Consider the following 14,545-nt stretch of genomic DNA (forward strand, 5'->3'; position numbering starts at 1 on the left):
AGTGCAACAGCAAAATAGACAACCTACGCCGCGTACGGAGCTTGTTGAAGCTCAAGCCCAGGTACTTCATGAGGCGCAGGAGGAAAGGGAACACTCGCATGTTGCCGAGTCGGGGGCTCCAAAGCAGGTTCCTCCCGTGCTTGAACAGGTGGCTAGAACGCCTATTCCACAGGTTATGCCAGTTCAGCCCGCCACCTTTCAGAGCCAGCATGCTGTCTTGAATGGACAGGGAGCTGGATACCAGGCTATGCACTCAGTTTTTCCACCACCCACGGTACATCCTGGGTATTTCGGGGGTGGATCAGTGTTCCAAAGTATGGCTGGTTATGCGTCTGGAAGTCAGCCGTACATGCCAGGAACAGTGTTTGGGGGTATGCAAGGCATCATGCCAAACCCCATGTATGGTACTATCGGCATGCAGCAAGGTTTCCACGGCAACCAGGGCCAGTTTGGGGTGCCACAGGGTCATTTTGGCATGGCTGGTTTTTCTGGACAGCAGCCAGATATCGCACCTCTGACGCAAAATGTGAATGGCCAACACGTGCCGATCATGCCTAGTACAGTGCCCATGTTGCAGACCATTCCGTATGACAATTTGGGGGCACTAGAGAAGCCGAAGGCTTACAAAGAAGGTGGTGCAGTGGTAAAGTTCAGTATCTTCAGTGGTTTCGAGGATAAGACAAAGGCACTCACTTTCCTCCAGCAGTTTGATACAACTTATGCGGGAGGGAATTTTACAGAGGCCTCGAAGGTCAGGAAAGCTGCCACTTTCTTAAAGGACAATGCGCTTACCTGGTGGACGACATTGTTAATGCAAGGACAGGCACCCGCCACTTGGGTTTACTTCAAGCAAATGTTTGCATCTGCTTGGCTATCAAATGAATTTGAAGCCGATGTCTTGACAGATTGGCACCAGCTTACGGTAGCTTCGTGCAAGAGCTTGCTGGAGTACAATAGGAGGTTTTGTAAAGCATTACTCTCAGTGACCTCCTACAGATTTGTGCCACTGACAGAGCAGATAGAGAAGTATTGTTGTGGGTTGCCTAAAGGGCTTCGCGATTACTGTACAAAGAATAGAGTGGCTACCCTTACTCAGCTTATGGAAGTTGCGAACACTAGTCTTGCCCTGTTGAAAGGAGAGGACAGTGGATTTCCGAGCAGTGATAAAGGAGGGCAGCAGAAGAAAAATTCAGCGAAGAAGCCCTTTGTGAAGACGGCTCCTGATGCGTCACAGGGGTCAGAAAACGCCACCAAGGACAAGGATTCAGCTGGGACTTCTGGAGCGCAGGCAAAGAAACAGAAAAGGAAGCCTTTTGTGCGCAAGTCGCTCGAGGAAAAGAAGGTCCTAATGGCTGAGAACAAATGCTTTATATGCGAGCAGCCTGGTCACTTTTCTATCAATTGTCCACAAAGGAAAAGGCCAGCTGACTCAGAGGATAAAGAAGACCAGAAAGGCAAGAAGCCTAAACCCACGGCAGGTTTAGTGCCAGACATGGTGGGTGACAGACCCAGCACAGATGCCAGTGAGTTATGCAGGGCATGGGGTAAAGTTAGGGATCAGACGGCACTCATCTTCTTTGATCCAGGTGCCAAAGCCAACTTTATCTCACCAGAGTTAGCTATGAAGCTCGGCATCAAAGCTGAAGAGATGGGGTACACAGCAGAAGCAGGGTTGGCATGTCCTGGCCACTCAGAGTGTGTTACTCCCATCATTGGAAAACTGCGTCTGCATATTCAGTCGTATGTGGACACTGAAGAGTTTTACATCATGCCGCTCGAAGGTTGTGACGCCTTGTTGGGGATCCCGTGGATGTTCCGAGTGCATGGAGTCTTGGATGCCTACAACAAAAAGATCACTGTACAGCATAGGGGCAAAACTCACATCTTGGATGTAAAGCTTAAAGGAGAGTCAGTCCCTATTGTATCTGCTTCTGCTATCACTTCTGTAATAAAGAATCATCTTTCTGTGTACTTGATTTTTGCACGTGATGTCTCAGATAGGGATCAGTCAAATTTATCTGTGTTAGATAAAGAAAGGTCAGCATTTTTGCAAAAGTTTAGTGACTGTTTTTCTGATTCATTACCGTCGCAATTACCGCCAGAGAGACCTGAGGACCATCGGATAGATTTGGTGCCAGGGTGTAGCCCACCAAATAGACCTCCCTACAGGGTTAGTGCGGCGCAGCAGAAAGAGATTATGGGCCAGGTTGAGGAGTTATTAGAGAAGGGGCTGATTCAGCCTAGTTCTTCACCCTTTTGCTCCCCAGTGCTCCTAGTGCAGAAGAAGGATGGCTCATGGCGCATGTGTATTGATTACCGTGCGTTGAATAAGAATACCATCAAGAATAGGTTTCCTATTCCTCGCATTGATGATATTCTCGATCGTTTAGAGGGTGCTGCAATTTTCAGCAGGATAGACCTGAAGAGTGGGTACCATCAGATTCGTATAAGCCCAGAGGATGTGCACAAGACTGCGTTTAGAACGACATTTGGTCTTTATGAGTTTCTAGTGATGCCGTTTGGGCTAACAAATGCTCCTGCCACGTTCAACAGAATGATGGACCGGATTTTCCGCTCGCATCAACAGTTTGTTGGAACATTCTTCGATGACATGATTGTGTATTCGAAGAATGAAGAGGAGCATAGGCGTCACTTGACCATTGTGTTCGAAGAGCTGCGCAGTCACAGGTTACTTGTCAATCCTAAGAAAAGTGAATTCTTCCTTGAAGAGATCCACTTTCTGGGCCACATAGTCTCAAAGGATGGTGTAAGAATGGATCCCGCAAAGGTCGAAGCTATCAAGACATGGCCAGACTTGAAGACTGTGCACGATGTAAGAAGCTTCTTGGGATTGTGTTCCTACTATAGAAGGTTTATCAGAAATTTTGCAGAGATAGCATCGCCTCTTCACGCATTGCAAAAGAAAGAGGTCACTTTCAGATGGACCCAAAAAGAGATTTCAGCTTTTAGTCTCTTAAAGGAAAAGTTGACTTCAGATCCAGTTATTGTTTTGCCAGATCTCAGGAAGTCATTTGTGGTCCAGTGTGACGCGTGTGGCAGTAGCATCGGAGCAGTTACAAGAGGGGCAACATCACGAGCACTACCTCCTCAGAGACGGTTTTATGATGATGCATGGCAGACTTTGTGTCACTAGGCCACTGCGACATAAGGTCATGGAAGAGAGTCATGTCCCACCGTATGCAGGGCATCGTGGCATTGATGCAACAGTTAAAGCGGTAGAGACGTTCTTCTATTGGCCTACCTTGAGGAGAGATGTGGATGCCTTTGTGCGAGCATGCATAGTTTGCCAAAAGGTCAAGTTTGACAGGCAAAAGGCACCAGGGTTGTTACAACCACTGCCGATTCCGGATAAGCCATGGGAAAGCATTACTATGGACTTTATCTTTGATCTTCCAAGGACGCCAACAGGGAATGATGGTATATGGACCATTATCTGCAGGTTCAGCAAGCAGGCCCATTTTATCCCTGTCAGGAAGAAGATAAAATCTGATCAGATGGCACGCTTGTTCATGTACAATGTGTTTAAGTACCATGGTATGCCACAATCGATTATCAGTGATCGTGATCCTCGCATGACCAGTTTGTTCTGGAGAGGATTGTTTGAGAACATGGGTACTACGCTCAAGTTCTCGTCTTCGTTTCATCCGCAAACTGATGGACAGTCAGAAGAGGCCAATTCTACTGTCTTAGATCTGCTGAAATGCTATGTGTCAGATAATAAGGGCAAGTGGGAACAGTATTTGCCTATGCTTGAGTATGCGTACAATAATACGGTGCATTCGTCTACTGGCAAAGCACCTTTTGAGATTGTTGAAGGCGGCAAAAAGGTTCCTCCCATTTTGCATACAAAAGACAAGATCTTTGAGGCAGATCGATATGTTGAGAACATGGATGAGATGTATAAGAAGATTAAAGTTGCCTTGGAGAAGACTCAGGCAAAACAGAAAAAGGCTGCTGATCGTCACCGTCGTGAATTGCTACTATCACCTGGTGATTGGGTTCTGCTAAGGTTCGAAAAGGCAAGGTTAAAGAAGATGAAGGGCAAGAAACGGCTGTTTCCTAAGCTCAGCATGCGTTACTATGGGCCTTTTCAAGTACTTGACAAGATCAGCGATGTGGCTTATAGGCTGAAACTGCCTGATGCGTGGAAGATTCATAATGCGTTTCACGTGAGTCTTCTAAGACCCTTCGTGGGTGATGTGCCAGAAGATATGCCAGTTGAGGATCAGCCAGAAGTTGAGGAACTTGATGAGATCCTGGTACCTGAGCAAGTTTTGGCACATAAGGACAGAAAAGTTAAAGGACAAGTTGCAAGACGTTATTTGGTGAAGTTCAAGAACTATCCGCCTATGGATGCAAAGTGGATGGAAGAGCATGAATTGTCAGAGTCACCAAATGTATTGCAGCTTTACCTTGAAGCCTTTGGGTTACAACCTACTTATGCCCCAACCCAACGTGTGCAAAGGAGGGGTAATGATAGAGCTAGTACATCAAATGTACATATGAATTCAGTGCCATAGATGGAAATGGAAAAAGTATGAAGGCCTCATTAAGTCATTTGTATCTATGTATGTTACGACCTTTCTTGCGGATACATGCGATGATAAAAGAGTGTTAATAGCACAAGATCATCAGTGGCGTGTATTTATGGTATGCAATCGAGGACGTTTGCGATTTCAAGAGGGGGGTATGTCACGAGGACGTGGCAGTTATTAACCATGTCACAGAGATGTGGCAACTGCTAACCTTGGTTGTTGGTTTCTTTCCAATGGGGTTTATTTTATTTGTTTAAGACCCTCTTTTTGAAGTAGCAAACGGTCGGACATTGTATGGCCAATGTGAACGGTAGATTCACCCGCAGACGGGAAGTGGTCGGCACTGGAATTCGTATGGTAAGAGGATGTCTAGGCTCAGAGCAAGATCATATAGGTCCCCCCGTCGTACTTAGCAAGTTGGTGGATACTAGGAAGTGAACTCAATTAAGGCGTAAAGTCAAGGTGGGACTACCAACCAAAAGTATCCGACAGTTGGGTCACATTGCATTTTTGGATGCGGTCCCAATGAGGATAGATGGTCAGAAGACCAGTGGGAGCCCAACGGAAGCATCTCCTAAAATTTAGGGAACTGCTATTTTGGGCCACGAAATGTGTTCGCGTCATTACCTTCGGTATGACTAGGGGAACACTTTACAACTCTGCCGCGAAGTCAACTGACGCACCAGTTGAGATATTTTTAGCAGGGAAAGCCCAAACTCGGAAACTGGGCGACATGTCAGCTTGTGAGCGATTCTGCCACTCTGGGAGGCAAAAACGAGCTGCATATCATCAAAGGGGGCGCCATTTTCAGCCACAGGCGGATTGCAACAGGTACAGAAGCTATGGAATGCTTACCTTGCCCTCTATGCACAGTATGGTGACGGGAGTGATGCCCCGCACGCTACATACTGCTCTCTTTCTCCCCTACGTGCAGTTATGTGATGCCCCACAAGAGGGCTACTCATTTGATTGATGTACAGTTGTGTGGGTTCATGCTTTTGTGTTGAGGCAAGAGCCTCCTTGTGCAGGAACAGGGGTAGCTAACTGCTGCTCCAAAGCAGGCACTGGTGAGGGTCATAACCTCACCGTACAGGTGCAAAATCAGCGCTGTGTATGCGCTGTAATTTGACTGTTTTTCAGCCATACGGACGCCATGATCATTGGGAATCGTGCCCCACTGGCAAAGGACAGTTAGGGGACTGTTTGGGGCTGAAAACAGGGCAAAAACCAGTAAGTACAGCGTGCTGAATCTACTGTTTTTGGACAGGAATCAGAGGGTATACGACAGTGCAAGCGAGTTCCAGCAGGGGAATTGGTTTCGCGCAAGTTTTGGGGCTGTTATGCTGCCGAAATTTGGCCAAATCAAATGGTATCTAGGTGGATACACGTGAAGGATTCCCAGGACCTTACCTTGTAATTTACCCTCCTAAAGAATAAAGAAATACCGAAAGGGGCGCCAATTTTGGGGCCTACAGGTTGTCGGCGTCTGCTCGGAGCATTCTAGCTTCCGACCCGTGTGTGTGATGAAGTGTTAATTCTCGTTACAGGTCTCCTTTGCAAAGTGCTCTGTGTGTGTGTTTAAGTAAAGATTTTCGGGTGAAAGCCAACGCCTACCGCCCTACGGGCCGGTTTCAGTCAAAGTGTGAAAAGTGCAGAAATGGGAGTGCCAAAGGTGGCCCTCAGTATGGTCTACAGGCTAGTCTAGACGGTTTCTCAAACGGAGCTACGAAGTGGAAATTAGGGAAACTTGAAGGTCAAAGTGGTCACAAGGTTCTATCTAAAATCTGTTCTGGAACGAGTATCTCTTCGTCTCGTTGTATTTCCATTCTGTCAGTTATCCTGATTCTTGTGCCTTGTTGGGGCACCGTGCAGTGATATGTCCTTGTTCTCCACATTCAAAACACTTTCCTGCTTTGAAATATTCGGTCGAGATCGTGTGTCGGTATGTCGCCTGTTTCTATTGGTCGAAGGTTCATCTGGTGGGTAAGTCAAGTTACCCGAATGCATAGCGAATCCCCGCTTAGCATGTCCCATTAATTGTTGAATGGACTCTAACTTCTTCTCAAGAGAGTAGTCTCAAATTTCCTTGGGGAGTCCACAACAAAACCTCTCAATCTGTTCCTTAAAACTAACCTTCTTGAAAGAAGAGGTCGGAAGGAAAGTATCCCAAAATCTTTCACAGTAATCATCCAAGGTGTCACCCCTGATCATCCGAAGATGGTTCCAACCGGTTCTCACATCTCGTTCATACTCTTGGGTGAGCCATGAAGAAATAAAAAGTTTCTTGAATTTCAGTCACTTTGTCGGTGCTTGTTTCCTTAACAAGAGAGTGGACCACCATGTCCGTGCATTGCCTTTCAAAAAGGATATTGCCCGTCTGATCTTGGAGTGCTTTGTATAGCGGCCTCCAGAAAATGTTATATCAAACTGTTGGATAAAGGCTAAGGCCTTAGGAGCATCTCGAAACCTTGAAAAGGTTTCAAACTTTACCGCTTGTCCACCTTCTTTGAATTCCTTCGCCTTCTTGCCCTTGTCGTCAAGAAAATCATATTGATTAGCTTTGTAAAAGTGCTTCCTTTTTTAATAAAATGTATAGTCCGTTCGTTGTTTCTTTCCCTTTCTGTCCTCATCACTCGAGTCAGAAAAGGATGAGCTATCCGAGCTATCAGAAGAAGATGAGTACAAACTGGACAATGCTTCGAAGCGTACACACTTCTTCTCCTTTCTTGCTTTCTCAAAAGAGGATTTTCGGCCCAAGTAACCAAGGAAGTCAGCTCCACATCAGCATGTCAACGTCTGTACCGCCAACCACGTCAACCTTCTGCCCGGGTGGTCATGCCACGTCATCACTTTGTGACAACACGCGCACGAACGCTTTGGAGAACCCACACTCACCCCACACAAACTGCTTCGATTGCACGCACCACAAACACACAATGGTTCTCTCTTTGAACCATACAAACCACAGTTCAGGGAAACACGCCCAAGCCCAAGCCGAGCGTGGAACCCGAAGGGCTACATCCTCTATCCAAGAATCCTCATGTACAAATACATAGCAAGGAGGGCTCCAAACAAACGCGCCACAATGTGCCTGCAACCCGCTGCATCCAGAGGCGTCACGCTGAACTTGGCAAGAGGCCAAAGTGTGTGTACCAGATCTGTCACTCTCAAGTCCCGTGAGTGGTGTGAGAACTCAGTAGCCTAAATCTGGAGCCGGTCAAGAACTGTGTGCAAGGTCCACTCCGTGGGATCCCTACAGCACAACGGGAAGGAGAAACCCACCGCTGTGTCCAAAGCCTCAATGCCTCTTTCTTGCAATCAATGCCTCTAGCTGCAAGAAAGAGGACGTGGACTCGAAAGCAAGCCTCCTCTAGGTCAAGAGAAGAGTCACCTAGGAACAGTGTGAAGCCGTAGTCGAAGAAGTCCCAGAGTCTGCGAATGTCAAAGCTAGTCAAACCCCGAGGGACTGTTGCAAAAGGAGAAGTCTGCACCAAAAAAAGCGGCCTCAGATGGGGTTGTCCCTCTCGAGCCACACAGCTCGTAGCGAAAGCACTACCAAGAGATCCCCTCACGGCAGACGCATGTCCAGTCCCCTGCGTTTGAAGAGGAGTGGAGGGGGGTTCGGGAGATGAGGCTGTGGGGCCCACTGGGGAGAGAGGAGGGACAGGAGGCGGGAGTGGAGGCGGGGGAGGTAGCGTCTGAGGGAGGAGGAGGAACTGAAGTGGACGGGGCCTCCTGAGGCGGTCCTGCTAAAGGGGGTCAAAACGATTCCCAGTCGGAACCCAATGCTGCTGAGCTGCAAAAGGTCGGCACCGGGGGGAGCAGTGGGGCGAGCCCCGCTCCTGTCTCGCCGGCGGCCAGGCACCTGCTGCCAACCGTCAGCTGTCTGATCGTTGGTCTCAGTCGAGGTACCAGCCTGTGCGTCCTGTGTATCTGGTTGCTGGGCATGCTCAGCCTTGGGAGGCTGCGCATGCGCTGTGGGTCAAGGTCTCCTGCGAGGACAGGCCTTTGCCAAATGGCCCATCTGTCTGCAAATAAAACATTGATTCGGGAGACCTGAATACTCCACACTCTGTCTGATCCATCCCCCCACTCACCCGAGGCAGCAGTACCACCTTGGGGGGGAGTGTGTGTCTCGATCAAGAACCCGCACAATAGGTAAACCTGCAGCAGTGGCCACAATTGAAGCTGCAGTGCGTGGAGTCTCGAAAACTGTCCCGAACATGGAACCAATTCTGGGGAGAAGAGGAAGGTACTCTTGCCTCAGGCCTGGGAAATAGACCGAGATCGGTAAGTCAGCCTCCTCATCAAGCACATATGTAGTAGGGTCAAAACCATGATGCCATCGTCTAAAGTAGGTTCGAGCTCCTCGGATGTCGAGCGGACTCATCGAAATCACCTTGGCCGTCATCTTTGGAGACTCGAAATCTATCTGGTAGTACCCTCTACCAAGGATCTGGACATCGGTGATTTTGCCCACATCGGAGAGAAGGCGAGCCTGAAGTAGGTCCCGAACCTCGTCCCGACTGGGCTGAGTGCCTATGATCTTGCAGATGGCCGAAGTGGAACTCTTGCAAGCCACTTTGGTTATCAGGCTCGCTTGCTCTTCTGGCGAGAGAGCAAGTCAAAGGGGCTCCGCGGTGTCGAGCGAGGGGACTTCTGTATAGTCCCTCTGAGGTGGAGTAAAAGCCGCCATTTTGTGTCTGCTGCTGAATCGAGAAGGGCGATGGTGACGCGAAACTCCCAATCGGCTGAGAAAACAACTTCCTGCGAGCTGAGAAGTGGGATTTTGGGGGGGGGGGGGGGGGGGGGGGGGGGGGGGGGGGGGGGGGGGGGGGGGGCTGAGGCTGGGCTGAGGCGCTGTGAGCTGGCTGCGCGCTGGGCTAGCAGCGGGCAGAGCAGGCAGCGGGCTGGGCAGGGCAGCGCGAGGGAGGATGTTGGGGGGGGGGGGGCGAGGGGGGGGATGCAGGTGCGTGCGCAGGGGAGGGGGGCGAGGGCAATATCAGTTCGTATCTTCCCACTTGTCTATAAGTAGCTGTTAATAGGCATCACATTGAACATTCAAGGTGTGTTCAGTGAGCAAACATGTGAATTAATTAATTATGTGCGAATGATTCACCCATGTAAGCAGGCATGATATAAAGAGTACATAGTATGGGGCTCTCCTTGAGTAACGCTTTGGCAACTCCATTCACATGGATAGAATGTCCAGGCCTCCTATGACATAGACTAGCAATTCTAAAAGAATTCAGAAAAGGATAGCAAATAATGGCAAATGAAGAAGATATCTACAAATGCCCTACTAGAGAGTCAACAATGCATTTACACACCATCTGGCTATACTCCAGACCCTTACAATGAGACTTCAATGCGCTAAATTTTGAAGCACCAACAGTGCAGCTCAAGTTCCCAAATAGAACTCAAATGATGATTGCAACAAGATTGCTTAATAGATTTACACACCTTTGAGAAGTTGCAACCATGATGATATCCCGTGTTTTTTTGTCCGTAAGCAGGCCAATGGCTCTCAGAACTTCAGCACTCATTACTTCGAAAGAATCATAACCATATTGTTGTAAATGTTGTGGTGAAATTACTTGCACTTGGTTTTGCAAAGAAGACGTCTCCTCTCTCTTGATCTCTTCTACTCTGAGGGCTAAGAAGGCTTTAATCTGCAATGGAAAAAAAAACATTTACATGTAGCCAGCCACTTTAATTTTGACTTCCTAATAAAAGATGACGCATTGACACGCACAAAATTAAGGTCTTGATTTTGCTGAGGGAATCAATTGGAACATAGGATTATTAACAAGTTTAGAATCATGAAAGTAATGTCTGTAATTCCTTTATACTTGCTTTACACTTTAGCCTTTCTAACGTTGACATTTTGATGCTTATCTAACCTCTTCCTTCCTATAAAATCTCTATATGAAAAATGTTTATTATGATGCCGCCATTGAGATACAATGATGTAGATAATTTTGTCTCAAATGCTATTTTGACCTTCTGAAGACATTGATAACATCTCTCTTTCTTGCTTCCTTTTACCTCCAAAACCCACAAATTTCAGAGCCAATAAAACAAACAAACTACTTGCACTTGCACTCTCAAGTGGCAAAATACAACTTGGCAGAGAGAATTGTCCCCAAAACTGGCACCCCTTGTGGTATTTCTTTATTGCTTAAACTCACGCACTTGCCCTGGTACAACTTCACCCACAAGTGAGAGTTCTGCATGCCCAATCAGCCTGCCATTCTAGCAAGTTATAGCCACACCTTTTCTAGCCGCTATGTCATCAGCTTGACGGCATACCCTCCCTTTTGAAAAACCCATCATCCTTGATTAGGCCACCAAAACCAAAGAGACAACAGCCTTGAGAAAAGAGCTCGGGCCTATACTGAATGAAACAGACAATGACAAAAGAGCATGATCCACAGCTACGCCCACTGGTCTGGCTCCCACTATGAAATCCTGAATACAAGGAATAAAGCTTGGCTGTGCCATAACATAGTCCACTGTACTAGCCCCGTGTCTGTGTGGAAAGCATGTGAAACCGGCTGCTCCTGGAAATCGTTGTAAGCCATTAAGTATGGCTAAGCCATGTGTAGTCGTCATCTCCGTGAGGTATCTCCCATACTCCGTCTGCTCTCTATCGTGTGAGCATCTGTCAAGCCCCAACTCACCCACATCGTAGAAGACTGTCTGAGAGTTGCCCATGCGGCCATTGAAGTCCCCTAGGAGGATGATATCACCATCCCTAGAAAACTCCCAGATATCATCTAGTATAGAGAAAGGCGACTGTCCTCTGGATGCAGCATATACTGACGTACTTGGGGGGGGGGGGGGGAAAGCAACATATGGCAATGTCTAGAAATCGGCCTGTGTCTGCTCTCAACCTCACCCACATGTATCTAGCATGATCATCTCTCCGTACAATATGTAGTAGTGGTTGTAACTCCTCCCTAAATAGCACTGCTACTCCTCCTGAACCTCTACTCCCATGCTCAAATCTCGTGACTGTCCTGTGGGTTGTCTATGTAGTAGTGGTTGTAACTCCTCTCTAAATAGCACTGCTACTCCTCCTGAACCTCTACTCCCATGCTTAGATCTCGCGACTATCCTGTGGGTTGTCTCCCATCTGTATCCCACCACATGTGGCATAAGCTGTCCAGGGGCCTAATGAGTCTCTGAGAACAAAACAATGTCCCTGTCTCTGAAACTGTCCTCAAAGGCACCAACCTCATAGATCCATTACAATTCCAAGTAGTCATCTTCAATGTGGTCCCATAGGTCTCACACCGTCATGTAGAGCGCCGCTCTACTACAATCACCACCCGACCATCTCTGTAAAAGACCGTCTTTCCCTTCTCCCTTGCCACCATAATCTCCAGCATTACCTCTCTCATATGCGCAAGCTGTGAGAGAGTGAGATCATCACCGAGGAAAATACTTGTCTTCTTGAGTAGGCCTCTTTCTCAAGAATTCCTTCTGCTCTGCCAAGGAGGGAAAGCGTAGTATGAGAGCTCTCCCTTTTGAAGATTCTCTCGGGCCATCACTCTTCTTGCCCACTCTCCATGCCTTTGTGTGTGAAGGCTTGTCCACCCCCATCATGGATATGAGGTTTGTGACCTCTTTTTGCACATTGTTTATATCCTTGAGGCCGGTTACCCTCACATGTAGAGCCCACATCCTCCTCCTTTGTTCCTCTTCGAGGTTCATGTTAATAAGAGTGGGTGTACTAGGAGCTTCCTAACCTTTCCCTTTCTTGGAAACCTCAATCCATTTTTCGGCTTCCTCTACTTTCTTTTGTGTTGCGGAGATGACTGCGGCCCATGACTTCTTCTCCCCACCTTCCTTGATAACCCGTATTTCTTCTCTCATGGTATTCAATGGATGGCTAAATTTCGCCTTCTTCGAGCCGCCCACTTTTTGCTTGTAGTAGCGAAGGACCAGCCAAGATATAGGAGCCACAAAATGTAGTGGGTACGATGCCCCTTTATATAGGTGTCGACGGTATCAGCCTCCGTCACCTTCTGTTCGTACACCAAGTGTAAACTGCCATCCATCTGTCGTCCATTGATTCCCACCTGCAATCTCTATGGGATTGTTGATGCATTCTTTGGCTTACAGTTTTTCTCTGTACTTTCATAATGTCTAGTGGAAACAACCCATTGTACATTGTTCTTTCACAAGTCATAAAAAGTTGTGGTTTTGCCGGTAATAGATGTCACTATACTGTTTCATTCTTTTCATCCATCCCCCCTCCCCCCCTCCCCCACCCCCCCCCCCCCCCCCCCCCCCCCCCCCCCCCCCCCCCCCCCCCCCCCCCCCCCCCCCCCCACCCCCCCCCCCCCCCCCCCCCCCCCCCCCCCCCCCCCCCCCCCCCCCCCCCCCCCCCCCCCCCCTCTCTCTCTCTCTCTCTCTCTCTCTCTCTCTCTAAGTCAGGAGACCCTACGGACTGTCATGATTGGACACACATTGGCACGGTTGTACGCATCCATTCTTGAACAGCAGTTGAGTAGGTGGGCAGAGAGAGAGGGCATACACGCAACCAAGCAAGAAGAATTCAGGAGAGGTTTCTCTACTCTTGACCGCATTCTGACACTCAAAGCCATTATTGAGGAGGGCAGATCACATGGCAAACGGATCTATTGTAGCTTTCTGGATTTCCACAAAGCATTTGACACAGTGCCCAGAGCTAGATTAATGAGCAGACTACAGGAAATGGGAGTACCCACACAGCTGATTTGGGGAATCGTGGCATTATGCAGGTCAGTATTGGGGTATGTACGCACTCCAGAGGGGCTATCTACATTGATTCACTCCTCGGAGTGAAGTAGGGCTGCCCGCTTTCCCCTACATTTGGTAAGTATGTAGATGGGGTTTCTGACTATATTGAGAGAGATGGTGATAGAGGCGCACAACTGGCAGGGACATGGATTCCACTATTGCTATACTTGGATGCATTGCATAGGTTTTCCCACGACAGTGGTTTGTCTGTCAACCTTGGTAAAACCAAGGTTAGGGTGTTTAACACCACCTCACAATGGATAAGGAGAGCAGCACCTGCATTCACATACGGCCATGAGATAGTGGAATATATAGATGCTTATACCTACCTTGGGGTGGTCTTTAGTGGACCAGCATTTTCATTGAGGAGAGCGGAAGAGACCAGAATGACCAGAGCCTATGCAACATTGGGGGAATGGAGAGGATGTGTTCACAGATTCAGTTTCACGAGCCTCAGACGAAGCTCTGGCTTTTTGACACTCGGTGGCTTCCGCATTGCTCTACGGAGTTCAGATATGGGGGCCCTCTTTGGACCATCATGGGAGGTCGGGCCGCACTGATGGACGGAGAGGTATGGAGAAGCCTCTGGTCTCTATGATCTCGCGGCTTATTAGGGCAAGGCTTCAATACCACATGACATTATTCGAGCAGAGCTAGTTGCACCCGTACTAGTGGTTGAGGCGCTCACCAGATCAGTCTCCTTTATACACCCCTTATGGGACCTCCCCAGAGATAGATATGCCCACCTAGCACTCGAGTCCTCTCGACAATTACCTATGCAGGGAGATACAACATGCTGGTACGGGGAGATGACATCATGGTTTCACGGACGTGGGTTCAACATGGACAGATTGCCCCCTTTCCAGATGCACCATCTCTGGCTCTTGCACAGTCCTAGATCACCAGGCTCATCCGCGAGGACCTGACTCAGCCAGATACCAAGAGGACTTGGATACAGTCGGCGCAAGAACTGGGCACGAAGATGGCTTTATATAGAGAGCATCTTCTCCAGCTTACTGAGACGGAGACTACAGCACAGAGGATTCGAGCCATACTCTCTCGACATCCAGAGTGCAGATGAGGATGGATTCTAGTAGTAGTAGCATTTTTGTTCTAGTCCTTTTGCACCCAAACATGGTATCAGATTCACTATTTTGCATGAGATTGGTCCCATAGGTCATTTTGGCCTTTTGAAGACG

At 48.3% G+C, this 14,545-nt stretch overlaps 1 protein-coding gene across 5 annotated transcripts in view; it reads right to left on the bottom strand.

Moving 5' to 3' along the window:
• LOC147439238 (CDK5RAP3 protein homolog) overlaps positions 1-14,545 on the bottom strand; it is a 67,302-nt gene that overhangs the window by 17,017 nt on the left and 35,740 nt on the right. For all 5 annotated transcript variants that reach the window (XM_086485102.1, XM_086485099.1, XM_086485101.1 and 2 more), the window contains one exon: positions 10,020-10,228. In XM_086485102.1, the coding sequence (XP_086341228.1) occupies positions 10,020-10,228 (209 nt within the window). The remainder of the gene's footprint in view (positions 1-10,019; positions 10,229-14,545) is intronic.

The sequence above is a fragment of the Adiantum capillus-veneris genome, chromosome 16, assembly GCF_014529385.1.
Source record: "Adiantum capillus-veneris isolate H3 chromosome 16, ASM1452938v2, whole genome shotgun sequence".
Taxonomy (NCBI): Eukaryota; Viridiplantae; Streptophyta; class Polypodiopsida; order Polypodiales; family Pteridaceae; genus Adiantum; species Adiantum capillus-veneris.